Here is a 23,229-nt window from a genome sequence, read left to right on the forward strand (position 1 = left end):
GTTTTGTTTTTTTTGTTTTTTTGTTTTTTGCACGCTCTTAATTCCTGGATTCGTTCATCTTGAGCTTCCATCTGTTGCCCTAATTCAGCTTTGTCTGCTCTTCTCATTGTTCCACCAGCATGGAAGAGGGAATTAGGAATGAGATCTATTGAGTGACTGAGAACAATAGAACCACGGCCCTCACAAGCTGCAGCCTTAACTGAAAACAGCTTAAGTGCTCCTGATTCCAGCACCCAGATCCCAATGGGGTCCAAACCCCAAATAACTCTGTTTTCCCCTGTATAAAGCTTATACAGGGTAAACTCATAAATTGTTCACTCTCTATAACACTGATAGAGAGATATGCCCAGCTGTTTGCTCCCCCAGGAATTAATTACTTGCTCTGGGTTAATTAATAAGGAAAATGTGATTTTTATTAAATATAAAAATTAGGATTTAGGTGGTTCCAAGTAGTAACAGACAGAACAAAGTAAGTTGCCAAGCAAAATTAAATAAAACACGCAAGTCTAAGCCTGATACAGTAGGAAACTAAATGCAGGTAAATCTCACCCTCAGAGATGTACCAATAAGCTGCTTTTACAGACTAGACTTCCTCCTAGTCTGGGTCCAACAATCACTCAGACCCCCGTAGTTACGATCTTTTGTTCCAGTTTCTTTCAGGCATCTCTTTGGAGTGGGAGGCTGTCTCTTGAGCCAGCTGAAAACAAAATGGAGAGGTTTCCAGGGGCTCATATAGTCTTTCTCTTGTAGGTGGAAACTCCTCTGTTCTCCTGTGTAAAATCTCTTCAACAAGATGGAGTTTTGCAGTCACCTGGGCTATTGTTTGCATGTTAGTTTGAACGTTCCCAGAAAAGCTTAGATGTGGATTGGCATCTCTCATAGTTCATTGTTAGTTAAGTACTCCCGATTACTTGAATAACCCCTTCACACAATGTTGACCGAATCTGCCTTATGTGCTTCCTACAGCAAATACTGTAAATACAAGCATAGAGCCAACACTCATAACTTAAGAAATAAAAATGATACATGCATACAAATAGGATGAATACATTCAGTAGAATATAACCTTTGCAAAGATATGTTACAGGGCATATCTAGCATAAAGCATACTCCAGTTATGTCACATTTACACTCATAAGCATACCCCCATAAAGCATTATGGGGTGCAGCGTCACATAGGTAATTACAATTTAAAACTTTCTACCATGTAGACTACATGCTACGTTATATGAACAACAGCTTACAGATGTAGAGGCATTACATTAGGAATTCACATACGTTTATAGTGTTGTAAGCAAGACACGACAAGTAATTCTTCTGCTCTACTCTGTGCTGATTATGCCTCAACTGGTGCATAGTGACCAGTTCTGGGCACCACATTTCAGGAAAGATTTGGAGAAATCAGAGAGAGTCCAGAGAAGAGCAATAAAAATTATTAAAGGTCTAGAAAACATGACCTACGAGGGAAGATTGAAAAAATTGGGGTTTGCTTCGTCTGGAAAAGAGAAGACTGAGAGGGGACATGGTAACAGTTTTCAAGTATGTAAAAGGTTGTTACAAAGAGAAGGAGAATTTTTTTCCCCCTAATGTATGAGGATAGGATGAGAAGCAATGGGCTTAAATTGCAGCAAGGGAGGTTTAGGTTGGACATTAGGAAAAACTTCCCAACTGTCAGAGTGGTTAAACACTGTAATAAATTGCCTACGGAGGTTGTGGAATCTCCATCATTGGAGATTTTTAAGAGCAGGTTAGACAAACATCTGTCAGGGATGGTCTAGATAATGCTTAGTCCTGTCAGGAGTGCAGGAGACTGGACTAGATGACCTCTCAGGGTCCCTTCCAATCCTATGATTCTGTGATAGCTGTCAGTTCTGCAGAACAAATTATACCCGGTAATCTACTGCCACTTCTGCACAATCTTCAATATGAGAATGATCTGATCAGCAAATTTTAGTTGAAAATATAGAAAAGTATTATCACTGGGAGATGCTTGGACAATTATGAACATGCAACGTGAAAACATTTTTTGTTAACATATTGCAAATTGTTGATATTTGTCTTTTTTGCCACATGCTAAACAGCTCATCATTTCTGGAAAAAATACTAGCCCATGCAACACCAAATCTTTTAATACGTTGTCGTTTGGTATCTTTGACTGATAAACACCACATTAAGATGCTGAAATTAATTTTAAGTATAAACTGTAATCAGAGTCATGTCGAGGTGTTTCTGCACAAAAAATGACACTTTCTCATTTTGGGTACCATTGTGTCCCCTCGGTTGTTGGCTTACCGTACCACTTGATAGTCCCACAATCTACCTCATCTAAATGTACATAAAATAAGCTTTCAGATGATAGATGATGTGGGTGTGTGTAGGGTGGGCACACTAAACTCCAAAAATTTGGTCCTTTCTGGAGAATTGTTGCACCTCCAAGATGGGAAGTGTGAAACTGACCTTCAACTGAACAGCGATTCTGACTGTCTACAGAGTATGTCCAAATAAACGAAGGAAACATACTGAAAAAGAGAAAAATAACATTTTCTCAGTTTTTTTAATATTTGTAGGTACTTGTGTCATTTCTAAATTTAAAAAATAAATGTCATATGGAAATGTGATTAAATTGACGTTTTTTAAAATTTCTCATTGGAATTTTTTTTAAAAAAAAATTAATTTATTTTGTGGAAACTTGTTTTTAAACTTTGGTCCAAATTTAAGGAGTGTTCTTTTAATAAATATAAATCCAATGTTTATTCTCTAACTTGTTTTAATTTTTCACAGTAAATTATAGGCCCGGATGTTATTTTGGGATCTGCAAATGCAGAGTCAATGTAATTGATTTAAAATCTGCCCAAAATAATAAATAAATAAATAAATAAATAGTTTAATAAAACCAAAGACTAAAAAAATGTCTTCATAAATAATAAAAATGCAAAGATTTTTTTAAAAGGAGACCTCAATTTAAAAATCACATTTTCACAATAGTAGTAACACACACGACTATTCAAGTGAAAGAAATTAGAGAAAAAATGTTATTTTCTCTGATGTTAGCTTGTTCAGTTCTTCATTTGTCTTCACTGGGTCTCAGCATGGATACCAGGATCCGTACTAGTGGATCCTGATGCAGGATCAGGACCCTAGTAAGATACTGGTATAAACACAAATCCAGTGTAGTGTGCAAATTACATGGAAACTAATATGGGATGTTTTAAAGGTGCAATGTATTTGTGTAAAAATCACCTATCTTGTAAAACTATAATCTGCAGCTCTCTTCATCAATTATTTATTTTCACATATATAGCTTGCTATATCTATTTAGAAATTGTCTTCAGTATTAATTTGGTGCAGTATATATAGTAAAATAAATAGTGCCTTAACTTGTAAAATTACTAGCTAACCATTTTAGTAGTAGTTTTCTGAACATATTTCTAACTCACAAATTCTTAAAATGGCGTACAAATTCCTTGATACAATTTTTTGTATATAGGCTATGTAGTAGGAATGGTTAAGTGCTAGAAATGAGTATTTGTCTTGATTTCAAAACCTAAAATGTGGATTTCTGTATTTTAGATTCCAGTAAAAAAAGGCTTCATAAAGCCAAAAGATCATGTGTATACAAGTAAACCATCTGCAATATTTCCCACATTTTATTTATTTCATTTATTTATCTATTTTGCAACTCAAGTTTTTGTTTGTTTTTTGGATTGTAGCAGCGTGCGCAGTAACTCAATTCTACTAATATCCTATGTTTTTTATATAATATAATAATGGAATTCCACTCCCTCCTTTTTTTTTGTACAGGCTTCCTTAAGCCAGATTGATCACTGATAGAATGAAAAAGTTTAAGAGGAGACTTTCCCTAACCTTGCGTGGAAGCCAGACCATTGATGAATCACTGTCTGAGCTGGCAGAACAAATGACAATTGAAGAAAACAGCAGCAAAGATAACGGTAAGTATGTTCCTCCCCTCTTCTTTTTAATTAAAAGGATTCTGTCAAACACTAGAATATTTTTTTAAATAACATATTCCATTGTTTATAATATTTTAGAAGCTTGATAAATTTTCTTTCCTTTCCATTTTGGCCAACATTTGGACTTTTTACCCTTTTCGGTTTGCACATTATATAACTTGCCTAATATAACAGATGAACTGAAATATGTTATCAAAAATTACATAATAATTTTTTTAATGTGCTGAATGTCTCAGATAGCAAGTGGTACAGAGACAATTTTCAGTACATATCTAATTTTAAACCATTTAAAATAATTATTTTTGGTCTCCAGCAATTTTTCAAACTGCTTTAAGTCACTCTGACTTCTCAGAATAATTATTCAGTGATTTGCAGTGTGTTATTGTAGCCATGTTGGTCCCAGAAGATTAGAGGTGCAAGGTGAATGAGGTAATACCTTTTACTGGACCAGCTTCTGTTGGTGAGAAAGACAAGCTTTTGAGCTCCACAGAACTCTTCCTCAGGTCTGGGAAAGGTGTTCACAGTGTCACAGTTAAATACAAGGTGGAACAGATTGTTAACATCAGTGGTAAACACATTCAAGGTGAAGTGGCACATTAACATCCCTGGAGTCATAGGTAAGGCTTCGTTTTAGTCACGGGTATTTTTAGTAAAAGTCATGGACAGGTCACAAGCAGTAAACAATAATTCACAGCACATGACTGTCCATGACTTGTGCTTGACTAAATCTTGGGGCGAGGAGGCGGCCTGGGGATGCTGAAGGTGCTTGGGGTGGGAGCAGGGGCACCGAGAGTGCTTGGAGGCGGGGGCATGGCAGCATGCAGCCTGAGACCCTGCTGGTGCTGGGGGAGGAGGTTTAGCGGGGCTGACAGGCTTCCCAAAAATAGGGAATGTCCTTCAGCTCCTGAGTGGAGTTGTGGCCAGGGGGCTCCGTGTGCTGCCCTGGAGCGCTGGCCCCGCAGCTCCCATTGGCTGGGAACCAAGACTGCCTCAGCAGTGGCCAGTGCAGCTGGTCCACGGGCTGCCCGAGCTGCTCAGGTGGCCCCCGGCCAGCCACACTGGCTGCTGCAGAAGTCCCGGAAAGTCATGGAATCCGTGACAGACTCACATCTTTAGACATAGGATAAAAAAAGGAGTTAGCAAGTTACAGATCGTTGTAATAAGTCGTCAGTCCAGTATCTTTATTAAAAGCAGCAAAGAATCCTGTGGCACCTTATAGACTAACAGACGTTTTGGAGCATGAGCTTTCGTGGGTGAATACCCACTTCCTCAGATGCATGCATGTATTCACCCACGAAAGCTCATGCTCCAAAACGTCTGTTAGTCTATAAGGTGCCACAGGATTCTTTGCTGCTTTTACAGATCCAGACTAACACGGCTACCCTCTGATACTATCTTTATTAAGACCGTGATTTTTAATGTCTAGCAAAGTTATGAATTTAAGTTCTCAGGCTCTTCTTGTGAAGGCATGCAGGATGAAGATTGAGAATTCAGATATAGAGTGATCGTTATGTGAAAAAGATTTATTCAGGGATTTTACAGATACCAGAACTTGAGTGGTGCAATTAAAACTGCTGAGTACCATATTTAATCCTCCATGGGACTACTCCTTTGTGCCAGCAGAGCTCCTAGTTATCTGTATGTCTCTGAACAGTGCATTCAGGAGCTAGCCAGGTAGGGTTAATGTGACTGAAAAGCATGTGCACAGCCCCAGGTAGGGAGAAGAATAATTCTTTGATCCTACAAGCATCTTGGCCACTGTGAGGGCTTCACCATTGTAGCCTTTTGTCTGCTCCTAGCTGCTTGCAGTAGTGACCAGAAGAGATTATTCTTCTTTACTCCGCTATCCCAACCTCTGTGGTTCAAGTCCTTCTCTCCAGTGATTAGCTCCACTGTCTGCCTCTGCTGACACTCAGGCCTTGGCTACACTGGCACTTTACAGCGCTGCAACTTTCGTGCTCAGGGGTGTGAAAGAACACCCCCCTGAGTGCTGCAAGATACAGCGCTGTAAAGCCTCAGTGTAATCAGTGCTGCAGCGCTGGGAGCGTGGCTCCCAGCGCTGCAAGCTACACCCACAGAGGATGTGGTTTATGTGCAGCGCTGGGAGAGCTTTCGCTGGTGCTCCGACCACACGCACACGGCAGCGCTTTGAAATTTCAAGTGTAGCCATACCCTCAGTTTTCTCAAGCAGCAGCAGCAGAGTAATTGGTATGATTTTTGTTGGTTTCATGGCCACTCCAAGTTTCTGAACAGTACTTGTGAAAACTTACAAAAATGTGAAATCTTAATAGCAGCAGAGGCTATGCAGACATTTAGGCCCATGCACATTACAAAGGGCTCCTCTTTAGGAAAGAGAGCTTTCTGTCGCCCACCCTCCATTTACCCTTGCATTGTGAGCCACTATTCTGCCCCCTCCCCAAAGCAGTTCATACCCAACACTTTGGAAAAATCAAATTTAACTGGTTGAGTTTTTATCTGTGTCTACACAGCAGCTTTTTTCTAGCACAATTATTTTGTGTCCAATTTAGCACTTTGCCTAACCTTTTAAGGGAGTGCATTCTGGGAAATCCTGGGTAGTTATCCAACAGTATCTTACCTGCAGCTGTCTCTGTTAATGGCTGTGTTTTCTCAGAGCTTTGTATGCTTGTGAAATAACTCCATATAGTGTACATGAACTTTAAAGGAATACTTTCAAGTTTGTTTGGCAGATGCTTGTCTTACCTTTATGTAATTTTTTGAATGTTGTAACTTTGGTCTAATGAAAATCAATGGTTTCATGCCTGAGAACTCGTGTGAAAATACATCTCTGTGTATGAGCTTCATTTGCCTATTGAACCTGTGTGCTCTGCTTCTGTATGAAGGCGTTTGTAAAATGGATTAAAACGACTCCTGCTCACTGAAGCATGCTTTCAGGAGCAGAATTCTCATGTTAATTTCACTTTACAAGCACTTCCAAATGTGAGTAGAGCCAACATGTCTTGTTGGGAAGAAGAAACAAATTGAAACAGAAGGGAAGAAAGAACACTGTGTATGGTAGACAGTGTGTGGGAAGGAGAAACCATACAGAACAGTTTGGGAGTAGGGGTGTGGAGTAAGCAATAGCACAGGAGAGATATTTTAGACTATAATAAAACCATCTTGAATATGTTGTAAAGCACAAGGCATGAGTTACAGAGTATTTAGCCTGACAAACATCATTATTCAAGATAGCCTACATTCTAGAACAGTGGTTCTCAAACTTTTGTACGGGTGACCCCTTTCACATAGCAAACCTCTGAGTATGATTTCTCTCCCCTTCCCTTATAAATTAAAAACACTTTTTTACATATTGAACACCATTATAAATGCTGGAGGCAAAGTGGTGTTTAGGGTGGAGGCTGACAACTCAAAACCCCCCATGTAATAACTTCACGACCCCTGAGGGGTCCCGACCCCCAGTTTGAGAACCCCTGTTTTAGAGTATGTTGTGTTGATATTTATATTATATTTTAGTTTTATGTTTTTAGCCTTCTACTGACATTTTATTTTACATGTGGCAACCATATTAAGACCACAATAAGTCTGTGTATAAAGAAGTTATCTTAAAATGAAACAAGACTTTGAAATGTTCATATACCCCTATGTAGGTTCTCCTTGCATACAGAAGGAATCAAAAATAGCAGCTAGGAATTCCCTCTTATACTTAAAATAATTTGAAATGAAAACAAACTTCTTAGAACTTCAAAGGCAACTGTGAGGATTTTTCTTAGAAGTTAGAAGTCTGAGCTGACAGTTGTAGTGTAATAGATGTATATAAACACCCATTATTAGTTCCCTCTTAGAGTAGTAATTAGCCATCAAGATCCTGCCTCTGCAAACACTTCTGCATGTACTTAATTTTACAACTGTGAGTAGTAACTGGAGCATTGGGGTAGTAAAGTTAAACACATGCATAAGTATTTGCAGGATCCTGGCCTACGGTGGCACTATTATTGAAAGCAGATAAAATAGTTCAATATGTCAAGCCACTTACATTAAAAACTTGCTTGTTTTTGTTTAGCATAGGAAATTTTCTGGTATGGAATGATATTCCTCATGGATTGTTACTAAAATATTAGTATTAAGAGATTTGTTGATGTGTTTGTAAGCACGCATGGTGTAGCTGTCTTTAAAAATAAACTAAAAGCAATTTTTGGAGCTTCTGGGATAAAAAGTTGGCTACAAAATCCTCTTTCTATCTCTCATTAAAGAGCAGATTGTTATACACTTTAAAAATGCTTACATTTGTTTTCAAGTTTTAACCATTTTTCGTGTGTTTGACTTTCAAGTTTTTGCCATTTGCATACTCAGTTAATTGGACTGAATAGGTATACTTTGGTGGTTCCTTTCAATAACTACATTTTCATTTTTGTGTCATTGGTAAGGAAGGAAATTTCGGCAACAAATGATTATCATATACCAATAATATATGGCAGGTGACATTGTGTTGTAATAGTCTGAATAAAGATACCTGAAATGGAGTACAGAATTAAAAATTATTCTAAACCTGATTTTTTATTTAATTTGCATCGGGTAGAATTAGGAAAACAAAACAATCAAATGTCTCCATTCTCTGAACGGTTAAAGAACAGCAAAAAGTTTGCATTAAGAAAAAAAGAATACTCGGGACCATGCACTGGAAACAATGTAAAATAATATCAGAAATAAGCCTGGACCTGTAGTAACTCTCTGTGTATTTATACTACATGGCCTCTAATTCAAACAGTTTCAAACCTTTCAGATCAGTGTATTAAGCGTATTATCAATCACTTTATTTTTATGGCTTAATTTGTGATATTTCCAGACCTCAGGCAAATTAAGGTCAGCTTTATCTTTAATCGTAATCTAACGGGTAGATTTCATTGTACATTTCATTGTATGTAGATTCCTAGGCAATTTTTATGGAAAGAACTTTAAGAAATGCCAGGGTGTGGCAGAAACTGACAGCATCATTGTCATTTGGCTTTTCCATAGTGAGTGAAAGAAGCCTTTCTTCAGAACAGTGTGCCTGGATCCTTGTCAGTTTCACTCTTAGTGTTGGGCAGGTGTTGTGTGCAAGAACAGCACTGGCCTAATGCTGTGAAAGAAGAAAGGCACTGGTCCCTTGAATCCTAAGTCAGCCAGAGTCTGATTACTGTTCATGTAGTGCCAAAACCAGTAGGACCCCAGAAGTACATGACTGGAGCAAGATTGCTAACTTGAATGAGCTGTATGTCTAGTTATCAAAGGGAAGATTGTCACAATGTGGAACCCTGGGGATGGTGGGGTCAAAAGGGAAAAATGGAGAGGGAACATGAAGACCTTGGGGAAATGAAAGGGGAAGTGGAGGGGGGGAAAAGGAGAGGAGGAATAAAAATTGTTAGGCATAGGAGGAGCTCTGCTCACTCCTTCTGGAATGAAGATATGCTGGTTTACTAGTGCAAGCTAATTATACCAAATTCTCAGGAGGGATGGAAGGAGAGCATAGAGAATAGTAGATATGTGCTTGCTAGGTAACGCTGAAGTAAATAAAAGCCAGTTTGGGATTGTATATGCAAATACATGTCACTGACCATACTGGTGGCAGCCCCTCTGAATACAGTGCTGATGAGACTACATCTGTAGTACTGTATGACATTCTGGGCACTGATATATCAAAAATAAAGTAGTACTTACCAACTAGTTGAAGCATATGTATTGAAAACAATAGAGCTTCCACTTTTGAAGGAGCAAAAGGAACATATGCAGAAGGTAATGAGTATGTCCCAACTGGATGGAAAGACAGAAAATGAGATGGTGAGTGAAACACTAGGAAAAACTAGATTACTGCAGTGGGAGGAGGATTTCTGAGACAGCTGCTCCAAAACTTAAATTCCATCTAGTACTCCTCAGGGATTTTGGCTTAATCAATGTCATTATAGACTGAAAAGGAAGTATTTTTAGTTAGGTTTTAGTAATTGAGCTCTCTAACATATGCAACCACTTGCAAGCCCTGATCTTGTAACATGACTTTATTAACATTCTATTTAAGTCCTGCTAGTTTTACAGTGTGATGGGTTGGATCACAGAAACCCCCTTGGGGCTGCCAACTGATATGCCAAGATTACTTCTGCCCCTGCTTTCCCTGCCAGCTCTGGACTCCAGCATCCTGTCTTGCTGAGCCAGACACGCCAGTCTGCTCCAGCACAGACCCAGGATCTGAACCATGTGCCCCAAAGCTGCAGACTTAACTGAAAGGAACTTGAGAAGTGTTCCTGTTTTTAACACTTGTTCAGTTCAGGTGGTAGCTAGGGGATTTCTCATGATGGCAGTCCCTTTTGTTCTGTTCTACTCACTTTAATATCTTTTGCATATGGCAGGAATCCTTTGTCTCTCTGGGTTCCCACTCCCTAGTTCTCAATGGAAAAGCACCAGGTTAAAGATGGATTCCAGTTTAGGTGACATGATCGTGTCACTGTGAGACTTCATTACCCACTTGCCAGCACAGACGTATACTGGAAGACTTAAAAGTAAAACAGAGCCATCTACAGTCAAATGTCCTGGCTGATGGGAGCCATTAAGATTCCAAACCACCATTAATGGCCCACACTTTGCATAACTACAATAGGACCTCAGAGTTATGTTTCATATTTCTAGTTTCAGATACAGGAGTGGTACATTTATACAAATAGGATGACTACACTCATCATTACAAAGCTTATAATATACTATCTTACAAGAGATGTTTTGCATGAAGCATATTTTAGTTACATTATATTCACACTCATCAGCATACTTTCATAAAATCATATAGAGTGCAACATCAGATACAGCATTAACAAGATTATCATTCAGACTACACAAGTATTCTGACAAGAATATTCCCACTGGAGATTGTTACACCCAAGACAGCTTTAGATCACAGTTTTGGCAGGGATGGAGAAAAGTCCATGACAGTGCAGAACTCGAGTTCTGTGTCTAAATAAAACCAGGCAAAATAGAACAATCTTATGTATAGCCATCCACACAGCCATAAAGGGATTCATTAATTTATATGGAAACAATACTGAATTTTTCTTCTGAAATCTGATGTCAAGAATTTTTACATTGAATAGGGCAGAATTGCAATGAAAAAATCTACTTGTTTGTGTGTCCCTTGTTCAAGTTTTACATCCTCCTCCTGGTGAGACAGATGCAGAAGTTGAAGGTCCCCGTTAGTAGTTTTCTTAGCACAGACGCCTACGTTATCACAGCGGTCAAGATTCATTTTTAACCTCTACAGTTTATCTTTGAAACCTGCTTGTAGTTCTCAGACGTGGATCTGACTATGGTTGTGCATCCTTTTGTCACATCTAAAAGAGATTACTGTAATATGCTCCTAACTGGATTGCTCAGGAAGCTGATCCAAAGCTGTAAATGTAGAACACAGCTACCCCCTTGCTTTGCTTCTAATTATACCTGTTCTTGAGATCTGTAGTGTTACGCCAAAAGATTTATTTCAAAGTATGTTATATCAAATAATTCATAAGATAGTCCCTAAATGATTGCTTCTTGCTCAGCATTTATGATGAGCCATAGGGTTGCTTGCACTTTGTTTCTAGATTCATACGGACCAGGTCAGTGGCAGATCTTAGAGTTAAATGTCCTCCTGTAGAACTCCCTTTTGGGTGAGGTCCACTTGAATACTTTCCTAAGTTCTCTAAGGGAGAACTCACTCCGAAATGGGGAGCTCTGACTAATTATTTAAGTAATGTCTCTATGAGTGCTGCCCTTTGATCTAAAGTGGATGCGCATCTGGAGACTTTTGGTAGTAGTTCCCATTCAGTCGCACATTTGCCCAGGTTATCCTCCTGCCCCATACTGAAGGTATGTAGAGCAGTGTTGGACAAATGACACTCAGTTCCTTCTCAGCCACCTCAGCTTGAGATGGAGTGTCTTGCAAGGCCTGCTTCATACTAGCTTTTTCTTTAGGGAATAGTTTCTAGGTTTTCTTATTTTAGATTTCAGTTAGCCCCCTTTTAGTAATTTTTACTAGTTACCATAGTTCTAGGAACACTTTTTTTGTTTTTGTTTTGAGGAAGCTTCCTTGGGACTCCTTGTTCTTTCCCCCCCCCCCCCTCCTCCTGGGAGTCTTTGCATCTTCGAAGGATTTTTTTTCCTGCAGGGCATGCTTAAGTCCCCTGGATCTAAATGTTGCCTCATTTGCCAGAATTCTATCCCAGTTCGTGATGGTCACTCTCACTGTATGCACTGTTTAGGGTACACCCAGATCTCATCTAAGTGTAAAATTTGTTTGAGATTTAAGAATAGGTCTTGAAAAAACAGGAAGATAAAGCTTAGGCTTCTCATGATGGAGTGCTTCCTTTGACCTGCATCAGACCCAGCCCCTGATTCTCTTCCAAGTACAGTGGTCTTCCAATGATCACAGTACCCTGTCATCTTCTGCAGCCCGCTCATCCACTGACTAGACCTTCACAGAGGAGAACAACAGAGGATAGTACCAAGACTTCCAGAAAGAAGACTTCAAGATCCCCTCAAAGAAAGTTGGTGCCAAGAATCGTAGGTCATCACAAAGACCTTGTGTCCCAGAAAAGGTACTGCTGGGGCTCCAATCTCTCCTGGTACCAAGGGCCCCTCAGCTGAGGCTTCAGGCACTTCTAAGTCCCTAGGTTCCCAGCACCATCTTTATGAAGCCAGCCTTGGTGCCACCTACATGTGATCATGGTGCTAGGGATCCTAAGGACTGTGCCTCAAAGACAGCGGTTCCAACAGCAGGGCCGGCTTCCACATTGCCTGTGGTACCCAATTATGTGTCACAAATTGATTGATTAATACTGTCAAACCCAGTGTCACCCCCAGAACTACCTTTCCCTGCAGGGATCCACCAAGTTTCTGTGCAGATTCACTCCGTACTGCAGGAGTTTTTCTCTTGTTTGTCTGAGATGAACCAGCATCATCTCTAGTAATGGATAAGAAAATACTCCTGGTACTGGAGCCTTGTCTGTCACTGGTACTGCACCATTCTCTGGCACTGCCTGGCTCCTCAGTACCCGCTCAAAGAGACAAGCAACCTCCTTCAACACCACCCCTGTCTGCTTCTCCTGTGGACTATGAGGAAAATAGTTCTTCAGACTCTCAGATTTCCGTTAGAGAATCACTCAAATACCAGCCCAGAGCTACCTCTTCTGACATCTTTTTTGAGAGAGAAACACCAAGACACAGGCAGTTTCATCACTCCTCATTCTGTCTAATATGATCAGTCCTGGGTACCCCCTCATTTTCATTATGGCCTGCCCAAAGGCCATATAGGGACCTGTAGTCTGCTTATCGACAACAGTTTTCTGGAGCACCTAGCTGTATCCAGGGGGAACACCAGCAATCCTTTGCTCCTCCCATCCCTCTGCATCAGCCTCCACATCAGAAAGAATCCTTCTAAGAACAAGGTAAAAGGACTGATGAGGAAGGTACACCACAAAGTAACATCTACTCACCTAATGAAGCACCAGTGTTGTCTCCTTCCACCCCCCCACCAATGCAGATGGTTTTAAACAGTTCCAGGAGCTTATGTAAAGGATTGTTATCTCCCTTCACATCCCTTGCATGAGACCTAACAAACTTCTTGATGTTCTCCAGCTGCCACCTTGTATTAAGTAGCTTTGCCGCTAAGCCAGGATTTACTTGAATCTGTCAAAACAATTTGGCAAACCCCAGCCATCAGATTTCCAACATGTGAAAAAGCAGATAAAAAGTATTACTTTCCTGCTGAGGATTCTGAATTTCTGTTCATGTACTCAATACCTAATTCTTTGGTTGTCAGTATTGTGAACAAATGTAGTAGGCAACACCATTCTAAAGTAACCCCGCGTGATAAAGGCCAAAAATGCCTGGTTCTCTTTGGTTTTCTGCATCATTATAGTTCAGAATCAGCAATTATCAAGGCCTCATCACAAAATATAATCACGTGAACTATGGCACATACAACTTTTATTGAACATCTGCCTTCTGAACATCAAGAGGAATTTGAACATTGTAGAGCGTCAATTATTAGTGAGAGACTTTGTTACAGGCCTCCTTAGATGTGGCTGATATGGCAGGTTGCTCTATTTCTGCAGTGATTGTCGTGTGTCATACCTTCTGTTTGCAATCTGCAGGAATCCCAAGGGAGGTCCAGAACACCATTGAGGATCTTCTTTTCAATGGCCTCAAGCTTTTCAGCGAGTCCACTGATGAATCCTTGTACTCTCTCAAGGATTTGAGTGCTACTGCCACTCCCTTGGTGTTTACATACCTGCAGACAAAAGGAGGTTCAGCAGGTCACAGATGGACCAGAGATCCTGCCCAGCCCAATTCCCTCCCTCCACAGACCACTGGAACTGTTTTAAGAAGAGCCCCAGGTTGCAGAAAAGAGAACCACCCACCATCACTATTACTCAGCCATGCTCATCATCTAAGGTTTATTGTTTCGGTTGAGGATCCAGAAACACTTCCCCTTCAGAATCTAAAGCTACATTAGTCAGTTGCCTGCCCCTTCTGCCACACCTTTTGAGGATTGTCTCTCTCACTTCTGAATTGCATGGGATCAGATTACTTCCAACAGGTGGGTTATGGAGATTGTAATGTGGGGCTGTTCTATCTATTTCACCTCCATTACCCCACTTAACCTGCCTTCCTCATCCCGTTTTAGGGACCCGTGTCACAAACATCTGCTGAAACAAAAAGTCCTATCCCTTCTCAGCATAGGAGCTGTAGAACAAATACCTGCGTGTGACGGTCCATGCCCCTAGGGTCAGGGCAATGTGGCCCATCTGTCAGTCTATAAAGCAGGTCTTCAGTGCAGGGCAGCATAGCCTAGTGGCCAGAGTCTATAGAGCCACCCTTTGATGAAGGGCAGTGGAGCCTAACAGCCGGAGTCTATAAAGCAGCCCTTTGGCGCTGGGCAGCGTGGCCTAGTGACCAGAGTCTGTGGCGCCACCCTTCGGTGCAGGGCAGCATGGCCTAGTGGCCAGAGTGTATAGAGTCACCCTTTGATGCAGGGCAGTGGAGCCTAATGGCCGGAGTCTATAAAGCAGCCCTTTGGCGCTGGGCAGCATGGCCTAGTGGCCAGAGTCTAGAGCATTGAGGTGCCCCTTATGGTGTGTGGCAGCCCCGGTAGGGGGCCCGGGCCCAGTCGACTCCACCTGGCCCTGACCCAGGGCCCTAACAGTGGCATAGCAGCTTGCCACTGACTCAGCATGGGGGTCCTACCAAAACACACTGAGTTTTCCCAGGTGGGAGGTACCACTCTGTCATCCTCCCTTGGTCACTTCCTACCAGAGTCTGTGTTGGGGTCTCCCATGAGATGTCAGGTCCTCTATGTTCGGCAGGGTCAGTCGTCTCCAAGGTTCCTCCAGTCGCTGGGGTGCAGGCAGGCCGTGGATGGCTTCGATTCCAGGTGCAGTCAGGGGCTGTGGCTGGTCCTCCACAGGAGCTTCCCAGGCAGGTCGTTCCCCTGCGGCCTCCAGTCTAGAATGAGCTGGGTTCCCTCCCTTTATACTACTAGAGCACTTGGAGCATGCCCAGTCTTGCCAGGGAGGCAGGACTTCTGCTGTCAATAACGTGCTTAACCCTGTCTGGGCTAGTGCGGTATAAGCAGACCCCATCACACTGCCCAACACAGAAGGAAGAGGTTCTATTCTATGTACTTCTGGTTCCCAAAAAGAAGAGCAAATGGAAACCAATCTTAGATCTCAGATTGCTGAACACTTTCATGAAAACACAGAGGTTCAGGATGGTGACACTCACAGCAATAGTACCATCTCTAGATCCAGGGGATTGTATTTTTATATCATGATGCATCCATCTCACAAGAGCATTCTGCGTTTCATGGTCAGCCAGGGGCACTTCCAATTTCAAGTGCTCCCCTTCAGACTTTCTACTGCTCCCAGAGTATAAAGGTTCTGGAGGTGGTAGCTATTACACTATGTCAGCTGGGAATAATCTTCTTTCTTATCTCCATGAGTGGCTCATCAAGGGCTCCATACCAAAGTTATTTCCGCAGTGAGAAAAGCTAGGGCCATATTCAGCAAGCTAAGATGTCAACAGAGAAAGGCCACTTTGACACCACTTCAGTGAACAGAGTTTTTAGGAGACACTTAAGATGCCACAACATCCAGATCTTACCTCCAACAGACAGATTTATGACATTGATTAACCTAATCGCACAGGTTCAAATGAACTCACAGATGTCAGCCAGAACTTGTCTGCAGCTCCTAGGTCACGTGGCAGCCTGCACCTTTGTCACACTTCATGCCAGGTTGCATTTACACTGCTTCTAAGGATGATTGAGAACTGTTCACATGCCCAGCAAATATAGTCTGAACAGATTAGTGTCCATCATTCATCAGGTTCTATTGCTCAATTGGTGGAAAGACCCAGACAAGGTTTGTACTGGATTTCCTGTCCTTTGCGTGCCCACCCAATCCCCGGCCGCCACCACCACCACATATCTCTTACAGGATGGGAGCTCCTCTTTGAACACATACCATTCAAGGCAAATGAACTGCTCAAGAGTCTATGATTCATATCAACCTCTCCTGGAGCTCAGAGTGGTTCAAACCAATTTGCCTGCAAGCTCTTCTTTCTCATGAACAAGAGTCAGTGTGTTCAGATCACGAGAGACAACAGAGCCAGTATGTATTATGTAAATCATCAAGGAGAAGCAAGACCCCTTTACTTTTGTGCAGAAGCAGAACAGCTATGAAAACGGTGCATAGCCCATCAGATTTTCATCTTCATCTCATACTTATTCGGTCTTCAGAACACCATAGCCAATGACTTGAGCAGACATTTCTGCCAGGACCACAAATGGGAAGTCAACAGCCTGATCCACCAATGTGTTTCTCATGTAGGGTTTTCCAGAAATGGACCTCGCTACTGCCATCAAAAAGGTGTAGAAGGTTCTGTTTGAGAGAAGGTCTTAGATCTTCAATCTCTGGAAGACTCCTTCCTCATCTCCTGGTCGAGGAATCTCTTCTATGCCTGTCTTCTAACACTTCTGTTCCTCAGAGTCCTAAACAAAATCAAGCAGGACAAAGCCAAGGTCATTGTAATTACACCAACTTGTCCAAGGCAAATTTGGTTCCTGACTTGGTTCACCTCAAGTCTTGTCTTCCTCTACAGTTACTGATCATTCTCAAGCTGATAACTCAGAATTAGGGCATGTTCTTCACCACAGCTGGATGGTTCTGGTATATTGGTCTCCTGTTTTTGAGAGAGGTATAAGAGGAGATGTTGAATAGCAGAAAAGCATCAACTAAAAAATGAAAGAGAGTTCACCATTAGTGTACCCAACAGCACTTGTCCCTTGTCTGTTCTGCCCTTCTGGATGTCTTAGATTACTTGTGGGACTTGACGAATTTGGGTCTCTCCTTGAGTTCCATTAAAATTCATTTGGCAGCTATTATAGCTTTCCATTTCGATATTAAGAGGTTTTAGTGTTTGCTCACCTTACGACTTCCAGATTTATCAAAGTATTAGTTAACCTTTTTCTATACGTGAGGAACCCACTTCTGGGTGGGACTTAAATTTGGTCCTCAGCTTTCTGATGAAGCCATTCTTAGAGCTACTAGCTAAGTGTTCCTTTCTGTGATTGTCTATAAAGTCTGCATTTCTAATAGGTCTCATCTCTGCTAGGAAAATCGGCAAGCTAGCTGCCAGTTTTTCACCCCAAAGCTTCATCTGATTAGGTAGGAAGCCCCCTTCGCACCTTAGATATGAGGAGGTTATTGGCCTTTTATTGGCACAGGACTAACCTCTTTAGGGCGTCTCCCAGACTGTCTCTTTCATGGACAGAATTAAAGGGGCCTCTCTTTCACCCAGAGTGTCTCTAAGCGGGTTTCTGGGTGCATCCTTTCCTGCTACATGATTGCTAATGTCCAGCCTTTTCTAGACTTACAGATGTTCCACCAGATCCTGGCCTATATCCATTGTGCTGATGAGGAATACACTCATTGCAGTAATAGGCAAAGCAGCCACATGGGCCTCAGTTTACATCTTCTCAAAACATTATGCCTTTTTACATGCTGTCATGAACAGATAGTTAAGTGTTAATGCCTGTTTTACCTGTAAAGGGTTAAGAAGCTCAATAAACCTGGCTGACACCTGACCAGAGGACCAATAAGGGGACAAGATACTTTCAAATCTTGGTGGGGGGAAGTCTTCTGTTTGTGCTCTTTGTTTTGGGGGTTGTTCGCTCTTGAGACTAAGAGGGACCAGACGTCAATCCAGGCTCTCCAAATCTTTCTGAATTAGTCTCTCATGTTTCAAACTGGTAAGTAATAGCCAGGCAAGGTGTGTTAGTCTTATTTTTGTTTTCTCAACTGGTAAATGTTCCTTTTTTGCTGAGAGGATTTTACCTCTGTTTGCTGTAACGTTGAACCTAAGGCTAGAGGGGGTTCCTCTGGGCTATATGAATCTGATTACCCTGTAAAGTATTTTCCATCCTGATTTTACAGAGATGATTTTTACTTTTCTTTCTTTAATTAAAAGCTTTCTTTTTAAGAACCTGATTGATTTTTCCTTGTTTTAAGATCCAAGGGGATTGGATCTGGACTCACCAGGGATTGGTGGGGGGAAAGGAAGGGGGGATGGTTAATTTCTCCTTGTTTTAAGATCCAAGGGATTTGGATCGGTGTTCACCAGGGAATTGGTGAAGTCCCTCAAGGCAACCCAGGGAGGGGAAAGTTCTTCTTCGAGTGATTGCTCACATCCATTCCAGTTAGGTGTGCGCGCCGTGCGTGCACGTTCGTCGGAAACTTTTTACCCTAGCAACTCCAGTGGGCCGGCAGGTCGCCCCCTGGAGTGGCGCCGCCATGGCGCCCAATATATATCCCTGCCGGCCCGCCCGCTCCTCAGTTCCTTCTTACCGCCGTGTCGGTCGTTGGAACTGTGGAGCGCGGCATAGCTGTCCTCCACATCCCTAGCTCTCCTAGTTATCTATCGTTTATCTATCGTTCATCTCTAGTTCCATTATAGTTGTTAATTAGTTTGTTAAGTAGATAGTTAAGTTAAATAGTTGTTAAGTAGTTCTTCGCCGGGGGCTTAGCCCTTCCCGGCACCCGGCGCCAGGCTCATGCCTGTTTCGCCAGGCTTCAAGCAGTGTGCGGCCTGCAAGAAGCCCATGCCTACCAGCGATCCCCACGAAGCGTGCCTGAAGTGCCTCGGGGAATCGCACAGATCCGACAAGTGCCGCATCTGTAAGGCTTTTAAGCCGAGGACAAAGAAGGAGAGGGATCAAAGGCTCCGGACTCTCCTTATGGAGGCGGCACTTGACCCGACGGCTTCGCAGGCCGTGGTATTGGCACCGGCACCGGATCGCACCGGCACCGAGAAGACTCCCCGTCACCGACCCTCTCCGGCACTGGAGTCAGAGCCAAGGCCGTCGAAGTCCGATACTCCGGCCAGGCAGACCCGGCTAGAGCGCCCGGCCTCGACATCGGCCGCGGCGCCGGCGGGTCCGTCGAGTCCGGTGCCGCCGAACTCCCCCATGAGATCTGGGGTTGAGATAGTGGTCCCATCCACACCGGAGACCTTCGCCTTGGCTCGGGACCTCATTGCCCTGACTGAGCCCACTCGGCTGCCACCCCCGGTACCTCCGGTGCGGGTCGTGTCCAGAGGCAAGCCCATGATGTCGGCACCGCCCAGAGACACTCGTTCACGATCCAGGTCCCGACGTCTTGGGCGCTCCAGATCCTGACGCCGCTCGCAGTCCCGGCACCGCTCCCCTCAGCGGTACCGGTCGCACTCGCGGCACCGGTCGACATCGAGACGGTCGCGGTCAGGCTCCAGTCGTCGAAACCGGCACCGCGATTCCAGGAGCAGGTCCCGACGCTACTCGCCGCACCGGTCGACCTCCCGGCACCGAGCTGGTGGCAGGTCCCGGTCTCGGTCGACCTCCCGGCACCAAGCTGGTGGCAGGTCCCGGTCTCGGTCGACCTCCCGGCACCGAGATGGTGGCAGGTCCCGGTCGACCTCCCGGCACCGAGCTGGTGGCAGGTCCCGGCACCGAAGCGGCGCCCGGTACCGGTCAGGATCCCGGCACCGTGACAGAACTCGGTCCCGATCCCGATCCCGGCACCGTTATGACTCCCGGCACCGGTCCCCGGCACCGAGACGATCCTCCGTGCCGACCCGCGCAGATACTTACCATCCAGGGTCGGCCCCTCCGTGGCCCTCTAGTCAGCCGTCCGTATCCTCCCAGACGGACAGCGGGTATGCGCTGGGCACCGACCGGCAGGCGGCGCTGTTCGGTGATCCGCCGCTGCAGGACCAAGGCCCACAACAGTGGGGATTCTGGACACCCTGGGCATACCATCAGGCCCAGGGCCCCCAGCAGCTCCCTGCTAGACCGGCGACTGCGGAGCGTAGGGCCCCTGAAGCCTCGTTGTCTCTCCCCCCTCCCTCCCCGGAAGGGGAGGAAGGGTCCAAGCAGCAGGACTCCGCTGTGGCTCCGGAGGCAGAGGCGAGGGCTGAGGAAGACCCTCAGTTAGACACTCTCGTGCCTGGGGTCTCATCATCCTCCTCCCCGGATGAGGCGGTGGCGGGTACCTCCTCCAACAGTCCCCCCCCCGCTGGATCTCAGGGCGCACCAAGACCTCCTCAGGCGATTGGCTCAAAATCTGAGTCTGCAGGCAGAGGAGGTCTCGGAGATAGAGGATCCAATTGTAACCATCCTCTCTTCTGATGCTCCCACCAGGGTCGCCCTGCCCTTCATACGGACCATCCAGGCCAACGCCAATACCATCTGGCAGTCCCCGGCCTCCATCCCTCCGACAGCGAAAGGAGTCGAGAGGAAGTACATGGCCCCTTCTAGGGGATACGAATATCTCCATGTACACCCGACTCCGGGTTCACTGGTGGTGCAATCAGTGAACGATAGGGAGCGTCACGGCCAGGAGGCTCCAGCCCCCAAATCCAGAGAAGCCAGGCGGATGGACCTCCTTGGCCGTAAGGTGTATTCGGCTGGGGCGCTGCAGCTCAGGGTCTCCAACCAGCAGGCCCTGCTGAGCAGATATGCCTTTAATTCCTGGGTGGCAGTGGACAAATTTAAGGAGCTGCTGCCACAGGATGCTCGCCAAGAGTTTACGGCCATCTTGGACGAAGGCAAGAAGGTCGCACGCACGGCCTTACAAGCCTCCTTGGACGCTGCGGACTCGGCTGCCCGTACCCTCGCATCAGGAGTTACGATGCGTCGCATCTCCTGGCTGCAGGTTTCCGGCCTTCCGCCGGAGCTCCAGCATACTATACAGGACCTTCCTTTCGAAGGCCAGGGCCTGTTTTCTGACAAGACAGACCCCAGACTCAAGAGTCTAAAAGACAACCGGGTCATTATGCGGTCCCTCGGGATGCACACCCCCGTGACGCAGCGTAGACCCTTTAGGTCGCAACAACAGCAACAACGCAGGCCGTTTTCCCAGTTCCGCCAGCGGCAGGACCTTTACAGGCGCCGCGGCAGGAACGGAAGGCACAGGCAGTCGGGGAACCAAGGGGGGCAGAACCAAGGCTCCTCAAAACCCCCGCCTGGTCCTAAGCCTTCGTTTTGAAGGTGCGCCCGAGGGCGCAGTAACAGTTTCCCCTATGGATCCTTCCCCCCCGTTTTCCAACCGCCTTTCGTTTTTCCTCCCGGCGTGGTCCCAAATAACATCGGACCGCTGGGTCTTAAGCATGGTGCAGACGGGATACCGCCTGCAGTTTGTTTCATTTTCTCCTTCCCGCCCTCCTTCCTCGTCCCTCTTCAGGGACCCCTCTCACGAGCAATTCCTTCGGCAGGAGGTGCAGACGCTCCTCAGCAAAGGAGCTATAGAGGCGGTTCCGGAAAACGAGAAAGGCAAGGGGTTTTATTCCCGCTACTTTCTGATCCCCAAGGCCAAGGGGGGCCTCAGGCCTATCCTCGACCTGCGAGAGCTCAACAAATACCTCGTGAAGTTGAAGTTCCGCATGGTATCCCTGGGGACCATTATTTCATCCCTGGATCCGGGAGACTGGTACGCCGCCCTCGACATGCAGGACGCGTATTTCCACATTGCCATTTGGCCACGCCACAGACGCTTTCTCCGCTTCGTTGTGGGGGCTCTTCATTATCAATTTGCAGTCCTCCCATTCGGCCTGTCCACGGCCCCGAGGGTGTTTACAAAATGCATGGCAGTTGTCGTGGCGCATCTTCGGCGCAACCGTGTCCACGTGTTCCCTTATCTGGACGACTGGTTGATTCGGGGCACGTCGGAACAGCAAGTCAACAGCCATGTCCGCGTGATCACCGGCATGTTTGCAAGTCTGGGCCTCTTGATAAACACAGACAAGTCCACCCTGAGGCCCACTCAGAAGGTGGAATTTATCGGGGCCGTCCTGGACGCCACTGTGGGCAGGGCCTCGCTGCCTCTGCAACGGTTCCAGACCATGGCGGCGATCGTTCAACGTTTGCGGTCAGCCCCATTGACGTCAGTGAGGACATGTCTAACCCTGTTAGGCCACATGGCGGCGTGCACATTTGTGACCGACTACGCTCGGCTCCACATGAGGCCTCTCCAGCTGTGGCTTATCAGTCATTACAGGCCGGCAAGGCAACCGTTAGACATGTTAGTCACAATCCCCCAGAAGGTCTTAGATTCTCTCGGCTGGTGGTTAGACCAGTCCGTATTATGTGCGGGTCTTCCCTTCCACCCCTCTCAGCCCTCGGTATCCCTGACAACGGATGCCTCAGATCTAGGCTGGGGGGCCCACCTAGGGACCCTGCGGACACAGGGCCTGTGGTCCCAGGAGGAGGTGGGGCTACACATCAACCTGCGGGAGTTGAGAGCGGTCCGCCTTGCTTGTCAAGCGTTCTGTCATCAGCTTCAGGGTCGTTGTGTCGCCGTGTTCACGGACAACACGACGACCATGTACTATATCAACAAGCAGGGAGGCACCAGGTCCTCCTCCCTGTGCCTCGAGGCGATACGACTCTGGGACTTTTGCGTAGCCCACTCCATTCACCTCAGGGCTTCCTTCCTCCCTGGAGTACGGAACACACTGGCGGATCGATTGAGCAGATCCTTCCTGTCACACGAGTGGTCCCTTCGCCCGGACGTCGCTCTCTCCATTTTCCGGAGGTGGGGTTATCCCCGGGTGGACCTCTTCGCGTCCAAGGGGAACAGGAAGTGCCAAGCGTTCTGCTCCTTTCAGGGCAGGGAGCCGGGGTCGATAGCGGATGCCTTCCTCATCCAGTGGTCGACCCACCTTTACTATGCGTTTCCCCCGTTCCCTCTGG

General features: G+C 45.3%; 1 protein-coding gene across 2 annotated transcripts in view; it reads left to right on the forward strand.

Moving 5' to 3' along the window:
- Window positions 1-23,229, forward strand: part of CDK17 (cyclin dependent kinase 17) — a 184,053-nt gene that overhangs the window by 73,052 nt on the left and 87,772 nt on the right. For both annotated transcript variants that reach the window (XM_030548508.1, XM_030548507.1), the window contains one exon: window positions 3,802-3,950. In XM_030548508.1, coding sequence (XP_030404368.1) covers window positions 3,833-3,950 — 118 coding nt within the window. In that variant the 5' untranslated portion in view covers window positions 3,802-3,832. The remainder of the gene's footprint in view (window positions 1-3,801; window positions 3,951-23,229) is intronic.

Source organism: Gopherus evgoodei, chromosome 1 (genome assembly GCF_007399415.2).
Source record: "Gopherus evgoodei ecotype Sinaloan lineage chromosome 1, rGopEvg1_v1.p, whole genome shotgun sequence".
NCBI lineage: Eukaryota > Metazoa > Chordata > Testudines > Testudinidae > Gopherus > Gopherus evgoodei.